At 34.3% G+C, this 7,948-nt stretch overlaps 2 protein-coding genes across 2 annotated transcripts; one reads left to right on the top strand and one right to left on the bottom strand.

Moving 5' to 3' along the window:
- The first annotated feature begins 395 nt into the window (after positions 1–395).
- On the top strand, positions 396–2,866 carry LOC139899108 (CBS domain-containing protein CBSX3, mitochondrial-like). The gene is made up of 6 exons (XM_071881924.1): positions 396–524; positions 1,261–1,524; positions 1,658–1,739; positions 1,821–1,894; positions 2,027–2,087; positions 2,528–2,866. The coding sequence occupies exons 2-6, from the start codon at positions 1,270–1,272 to the stop codon at positions 2,668–2,670; spliced, it is 615 nt and encodes a 204-aa protein (XP_071738025.1). The 5' UTR covers positions 396–524; positions 1,261–1,269; the 3' UTR covers positions 2,671–2,866.
- A 1,300-nt stretch (positions 2,867–4,166) lies between these two features.
- Positions 4,167–7,719, bottom strand: LOC139899107 (ubiquitin carboxyl-terminal hydrolase 2-like). The gene is made up of 6 exons (XM_071881923.1): positions 7,648–7,719; positions 7,022–7,067; positions 6,396–6,442; positions 5,997–6,043; positions 5,780–5,882; positions 4,167–5,081 (listed from the first exon to the last, which is right to left on the bottom strand). The coding sequence occupies exons 2-6, from the start codon at positions 7,050–7,052 to the stop codon at positions 4,305–4,307; spliced, it is 1,005 nt and encodes a 334-aa protein (XP_071738024.1). The 5' UTR covers positions 7,053–7,067; positions 7,648–7,719; the 3' UTR covers positions 4,167–4,304.
- Between the last annotated feature and the right edge of the window lie 229 nt (positions 7,720–7,948).

Genomic DNA, 7,948 nt, shown 5'->3' with positions numbered 1-7,948 from the left:
CGAAAGGAGGTAAAAGTATTTTGTAAAATGTGTAAAAATACTTGTATTTTGTTTACATAGGTATTTTGTTTATAGATGTCACAAACTTTATTTTCTGAATAAACTAACTTAAGAAATGGGGGATGATTCTCACACACTGTTTTTTGATCCTCACACACCAATTTACTTGAACTCCTCCCTAATAATAGGGTAAAAGGGTGTGTGAGGATAAAAAAACAGCGTGTGAGAATCATCCCCTTTTAAGAAATAGGTAAAAAGTAAGTATATTTAATTAGTATTTTGTTTGCAAGTGCAGGTGCATGGAAAGATTTATGTAGCTGAGATGCAAGGTAACATAGCCTTAAAAAAATTGTATAGATAGTAGCCAACAATGGATAAACCTAACAATAGTTTTATTCAACCAAAACTTGTTTCTTTGTCTTTAAGAGTGTGGTCTCCACTTTCACTACTTCACTCTTTTGTGTTTGTGTGTGTGTGTGTTTTTTTTTTTTTTTTTTTAGTGTGTGTAATCTTTCTTCAATCAGGTATATATCATTTCATATTCTTTGCTGATGTATGCTCTATTTAATGTATCTTTATGTTTTAGCTCTTGTTTTTAGATTGTATATACATGTTTAATGAATTGAAGTTATGATCTTTATTTGATTTTATTGATTTTAGAGTTTTTTGAGTATTTATGAACCCTAGATCTTAATCAACTTATGATAGTGATTGATTGATCCATTTATGTTAGACCTTTTAGATTTATATGATGTAATTTAATTTGATTAAAGAAGATCATGGAACTTGTGAAGAAAAAAGAAGACAGTCATTTTTTAAGTTTTTATTTTTTTATTTATGTATATTCCTTCTATGACTCTGAAACCATGTTCATTTCTGATTATCTAAAATAGTGATAAGATGATAATAGTGTTTTGAAGTTTGACCAAGTTTCAAGGAGTTGACCAAATTTTCTTTTTATATAACAAAAAGTAATTATAGAAGTATAGATAGATAATATAAAGATTCTTTGTATATTGTATGTTTTGATCAATACATTTCTGTTACTTTAAAGTCAAAGGTGTTTACACATATCTGTATTAGTCAAACAATTTTGGTCAAACATATGGTTTCATAAACATCACAATGAATACATAGTAGTTGTGGAATTATTTTAAGTCAAGCTCAGTGTTATGTGAAAACAGAATGATCATTTAAACTGGAGTATATTTTATTTAGACTTTTTCTTATATTAAAGATTTGTTTTTTTACATGTGATAGTTAAAGGATATGCAAGGAGGAATTAGGTCATTCGTGTCACATGGAAGCATCGTGAAGAACGCAGTTCTCCAGCATTTTCGGCTGGTCAACCCCCTTCGACCACTATTGCTGTCACGTTATGAGTCAACTTCGGCTGCTCGTATTGAAGAACATGGTTTTGAAAGCACTAAAATTTCCGATGTCTTGAATTCGAAGGGAAAAAGTGCTGATGGCTCGTGGCTCTGGTGCACTACCGATGATTCTGTGTATGATGCTGTCAAATCGGTATGAAACTCTCTGTTTTACACGCGAATACTTATAATACATCCCCTTTCAAAAAATATTTATAATACATTTTAAATTGTTCTTATTTGATATCTCGTGTGATGACCAAATATAAATAAATGTGTATTGTTAGATGACTCAACACAACGTTGGTGCGTTGGTTGTGGTTAAACCTGGCGAGAAGTCTTCCATTGCTGGAATTATCACAGAAAGAGGTGAAATATTTTTATTTATTAATTAATCGCGGTTTTTTGGTTTAGAAGTTGATGTTTAATGGATTTTATATTAATTTCCAGATTATCTTAGGAAAATCATTGTTCAGGGCAGATCCTCAAAGTCGACCAAGGTCGGGGATATCATGACAGAAGAGGTATAAACATGGTGAAATTTTACTCTACATAATCAATGAATCAGTCAATATACAACAACAGTACCCGATCCCACGAATCAATCAATCGATATGTTCATCCATAAAACTTTTAATATGTGGATTTGGTTGCAGAACAAACTTATCACTGTAACGCCCGATACCAAAGTTCTGAAAGCAATGCAGCTAATGACAGGTATGCATACATAACTTTGGTGTATTTTTCACTCCCCGAATGGGTCAATTTGGGTTATGGTTTTATTCTAACGGGTTAAATAATTAACTAAAGTGGAAACGAGTGAAATGGGCCGAACAGCTTGTTAGTCACCCATTTTTTATTGCTTATAACCTTCCTTATTATTATATCCAAGGATACAACAACAACAAAACCCAATACCACATGAGTAGTGTATGGGGTAGGTTATATTGTAATATAATAGATTTTGTAACATATATTTAGTGCATCAAATATTTATAGAAAGTGGACAAAGAAAGGTTGCAGGCCAACCAAATTTGACTCGTTACCCAAACCGCCCATCTAGCCGCCTCTAATTGTACTGATGACCAATTGGTGTATGTAAAACTCCTCAAAACAGGAAACAAGTGATGGATTGTATTTTGCTCTGATTTTTGCAGACAATCGTATCAGACACATTCCTGTGATCGATGATAAGGGGATGCAGGGCATGGTTTCGATAGGAGATGTGGTTCGAGCCGTGGTGAGTGAACACAGGGAGGAGCTTGACCGTTTGAATGCGTTCATCCAAGGTGGCTACTAAAAGAAACGGTTCATAATCATAAACTGCGGTTGATCTGATAGTGTGTGTACTGTTCTGAATATCGGAGGAGTTAATCTTAGCAGTCTGTATATATTATGAATGTCTTTTATATCATGGATGTTGTCGCTCAAGAGACTTGATAATAACAAGACTTTTAGCTGCTTGAAGCTTTTTAATATAGTCGTTTTACATTTCATATGGTTCGTTTCATGATAATGGTGGTTGTCTTTGGTTCAGTATGGTTGTGCAAAATGATCATCGTTTGATCAATCAGGGTTATGTGGCGTTTGAAAAAAATAGAATGATTAAGCGCCAAATGGTTCAGAAACTAAATGATTAAGAGGATTTGAATGAACTTGATTCTGAATGAATGAGAATAATGCGTTTGATAAATGACGTAAAATTAACTTATTAATGATTAAGAGAGTCAACTCTGAATGGTTTAAAACTGAATGATGAACCATATATCACCATATTTCTAATCAGAGTTCAGAAACAACTACGTTGAATGTTAAAGATTCGACATTCAACGCTAAACCAAGTGAGTTAAGACTTAAGGCCTATTGCAACGGTGACATGTTTTTTAGGTGTGTTAGTGGGTGGGGTGGGGGAGTTGGTGGTGACGTGTCATGCATATTGGTAAATGCAAGGTAGCATGTTAAGTGGCATGTTGGGACATGTGTTAAAATATGATTGAAAATTTGGTGAAAAAGGGAATATAGATATTTTAAATGTATTAAATTAAATTATATTATGAACACATAAAATAACCTTGCACGCCAAATTCTTCCTCGTGCTAGAATGAGCACGCCTACAATATTTCCCCGCATGCCGTGTTACCAACGTGCTTGAGGCGTGTTGAGTGATTTTCGACTCCGAGCACGCGCGTTGCAATAGGGCGTGTTGAGTGATTTTTGACTCTGAGCAAACGCCTTGCAATAGGGCGTGTTGAGTGATTTTTGACTCCGAGCACGAACGTTGCAATAGGGCGTGTTGAGTGATTTTTGACTCAAGGACGCGCGTTGCAATAGGCCTATGACCATCTTTATCCCTGAAGGGGCGTGCTGGCGTGTTGCTGGGTGGGGGTGGAGTGCTTGATGAGCGTGCTGCTAGACTGCTGTGTAATGGGGTAGAGTGTTGAGTGGCGTATTGGGTGATGTGTTAAAATCTGATTGGAAGTTAGGTGAAAAGGGGGATAAAAAATAATTAGAAAAAGAAAATCAACCAATGAAAAGCAAGAAAAACACTAACACGCTGCTTTCTTCTACATGCAAGATGCACGCACGCCATAAGCACACAAACAAGCACGCCATTGCTATAGGCGTGTTGGGTGATTTCGGAGATAGCACGTGAGTAACACGGGAGCGTTAAAGATGGTCTAAGAGGTAAACAAACATGCACGTAAATATCACAAGATCCTAACCACCTTATATAAGTTATAACAGACCAAGATCATAAATAAAATTCATAATAGAAAGAAATTTAACACATACATGTAAAACAATAAAATGATACTAGTATATAATATAACATTATCCTCGAACTCCATAACACAACTTAAACAAACGTTCTGCCTAAATTACAGCATCCTTTTCAACCGAAAACACAATCACCATAAACCAACATAAAAAAACTTACCTCGGGTTGCTCGTTTTCTGCTTCGCTTTCTCAATCAAAGGTCTCAACTGTTTCTTCTCCGCAAGTATCTTCAAGAAATTAAACAAAAACGGAATATAATTATGTTTCCTTCGAATGTTTTCCGTTCTCCATTTCTTAAACTTTTCTTCCTCGACCAAAATCTTCTCAGTCGCACCCTCGATCCCAGCATTCACTTCAGAAAGCGACTTGTTAAGTGCTTCCACGTTGCCACCATCCACCATTCTCTCCGCCTGTAACGCCGCCAGCTGCTGCAACAGCCGCTCTCTCCTCCTCTGTAGTTCTTTCAACTCAGCCGTATACATCTCTTTTCGGTTCTTAATTATCGCCATTAAGTTAAACCGTATCTCATTTTGTGAATACTTTTCGATTCTTTCTTGAATCACAGGTTGAACCAGTTTAAGCCAGTCCATGTCACCTGGACCACCCGAGCACGGTCCTAAGCTAATGGGCCCCTCTTTCAACCCATCAAGCTCGTATAGGACACCGTCTACAGGTATGTAACTAATGAAATGATAAACGTCGTCATCTTTTGTTGCAGCTTTTTGTTCGTCAGGAATAAAAGGTTCGGGCCTTGCAAAACTGTTGTGAGCGGTTCGGATCGCGTCACTGTTGTTAATGGCCAACCCTTTGAGCTCAGGTGGAAAGTTTTTCGAGAATTCTTTTAGGGCAGATAATTCGGGACCGATATCTACTTCTGGACAGTTCATAAGAATCGAGAGGATCGCTTGAGTAGCACATGCATTGTTAATGACCTGAAGAATGATATATGAAGTTTCGTTAGACGTTTTGATTCCTAATGTCACCAGCTCGAGACTAGAAGCTACCAACACTTAATACAAACAAAAACATAAATCAAAATTCGTGAGGCCAGAGGCATTATAAAAAAAAAGATCGATGAACGATTAAGCTAAAACCAAATAAATATCTAGGTAACCCATCAATCTTGAGGTTGTGAGTTCGAGTCCTGTGGTGGACCATTTAACGTGTGTGTTTGCTGTTCCAAAAAAAAAAAAAAAGGTCCAAATATTGCCCGTATTCTATTTATGAAGCATAAGATCTCGTAAATCATTTTATTGAAAAATATTTAACTTATTAACGAATTATAATAACTGCTGTAATCGGATTTGGTTTTAAAGCAATTGGATAAATAGTGGTCAACCCACTAATTCTGGCACCTATGAAACAAGCACAACTTTCAATTGTTACATAACCCACCCATATTTCCCATGTTATTTGGTTATGAGAACATAAGAAATTCAAAGGTCATGAATTCCTCCAATAGTCACTCAGATCCTAAACGAACATGATTTCAATGTAATATTCAGAGCAAATATGCACTTTGCAGTTTACAACAAGCAAGACCTTTTACAATCTTGTTTTACGATAAAAGTTGTGTGTCAATCAATTACCATCTCTTATTGAAAAAAAGGCTTTAATTATGTAAACTGACCTGGCTAGCGAAAAACAAATTCGGGTTTGGATCTTTGATTACTAGACGATCATCTTTCTCACCAGCACGCCATTTAAATAGAAATATCAACCCATAGACCGGCCTGTAAATTCAAGTAATAATATATTAAAAAAAAACATTTTAGGGGTCGCTTAAAGTAACCGACACCTTTATTTCATTACGGATAGAAGCATAATAACCATGATGAAAGATTTACCTAAGACTATTTAGTGAATCGATATCCAAAGAATACAATTCCTCAACCTGCAAAACCAAATTGATGTTAGAAGTTAACGTTTATATTCACATATAACTAAAACACCGACTTACCTTGACTAAAATTGATCAACAACCTTTAGTATCCTTAAAAAATATTAAACTTACGATTTAAAAAAAAAAAATAAAATAAAATAAAATAAAATTATAACAACATGACACATTAGTACATTACAAGAAATATTGCAGCCAAAAAATGGAGTTACACGTAGAGATATTTATGTTTTGGTTGTATAATACTAGATTTCATTCGCGTGAACGAATTAGGACCCTCAATGAGAAATGAATGGAGTAATTGAGTAAATTATAGACATATGTAATTCATTAAACGATACTATACCTGCACGCCTTTTACTTGCATTTGTTGTATGAGTTCGGTAAAAACGCCTGGAAAGAAAACACAATGGTTTCAATTACTAGAATTAACTGAATTCAAAACTATATCAATAAAAAGAAGTAAATTCAATACTAACATGCAGAAAGTTGAATCTATTGCTTGATAAGCTATTTACTTATAGACACTAAGTCATCCAATTACGGAGTAATACTTTTTTTCGTAACTTATCGACATACCCAGAGGGGTCTTAACCACCTTCGCGATCATATGTCACTCATACACACGTTAGGAGGAAACCAATTCGCGACGATGTTCAATATTTGATACAGTGTAACATTAAGCACATTTTCAGTAATTGTTCATACTTCATTCAGCCTATTCATTCTTCTCTGTTATATCTCAAAATCTCAGAGAAGAATTATTAGACTTGTATGTTGTATTATTAAAAATACAAGCAGAGTTATTAATATGCAAGCCCTATGAAAAAGTATTTATCTAGAAGGGGCCAAATAACTACGTCTAAACAATTTTAAATGTTGGCAAACGATTATACTCCAAATCTACTAATCAACCTGCATTAACACTGAACCTCATAGAACATATATAATCCAAAAACGAGAAAAACATACCGGGATCAGATTCGATGGTACACCAAGACATGATTGCAAATATTTTCTGCGGCAACAGAAAATTCAAATCGTCAATTAACTACCAACCGTTTTTTACATGAGCATATATTTCACTCCCAATTAAGAGCTCACAACTAGCACGGTATATATATACACATATATGTATATTTAAATGCCGAAAAACTGCTACTATTTGTTTTCTATCTTCATAGAGTCTGTTTACAAACTGCTTAGTAAAAACTATTTATTGACCCTAATATAAGCATGTATATCTCCAATAAAGGCTAATGAGCATTTAATAGCTTATGTAATAACTCAAAGTGTATAGAATCAATGAACCAATAATATGAAAAATTGACCCTAATATAAGCAACTACAGTGTTGCCGTTTGAAAACAAACCCTAGAAATATAAAAAATTGAGTTCAGAATCAACTAATTAAAGTAAACCCTAGCATCAGTGCTTGTATCTATTAGGTCAAATAATGTATACATAAAGCAGATATTATGTGATGTGATTATCGTTGGGCATACATACGTCAAATATATTCATAGATATTAATATTAATTACAGTTTTGAGATGAGTGCAAAAGTTAAAATAAAAAAGAGAAAATAATAATAATAAACCTGTGTATTCGAGACGGCAATGGAAGATGAGTGTAAGAAGGTTATAGCAGAAAGAGTTTAAAAGGGGGAGAAAGGAGGAAAATGGATCCAAATATATGGGCCGGGTTTAAACCGGGTAGTATTTTGTTGTTGCTAATTGAAAACTCAAAATTAAGGGAAAAAAAGGACAAATATTTGATAATTATCTTGTTTTTTTTTAAAAAAATCTTAAAATAACGTCTTAATTAAATTTATAAATTTCATTTTTTTACTTCGACTCGTTAAATTATTTTTTATTTAATCTACTATTTTTACAGCAACA

Source organism: Rutidosis leptorrhynchoides, chromosome 3 (assembly GCF_046630445.1).
Source record: "Rutidosis leptorrhynchoides isolate AG116_Rl617_1_P2 chromosome 3, CSIRO_AGI_Rlap_v1, whole genome shotgun sequence".
NCBI classification, from domain to species: Eukaryota; Viridiplantae; Streptophyta; class Magnoliopsida; order Asterales; family Asteraceae; genus Rutidosis; species Rutidosis leptorrhynchoides.
The sequence above is the reverse complement of the archived record's forward strand: the minus strand, read 5'-3'. Positions and strand labels throughout refer to the sequence as shown.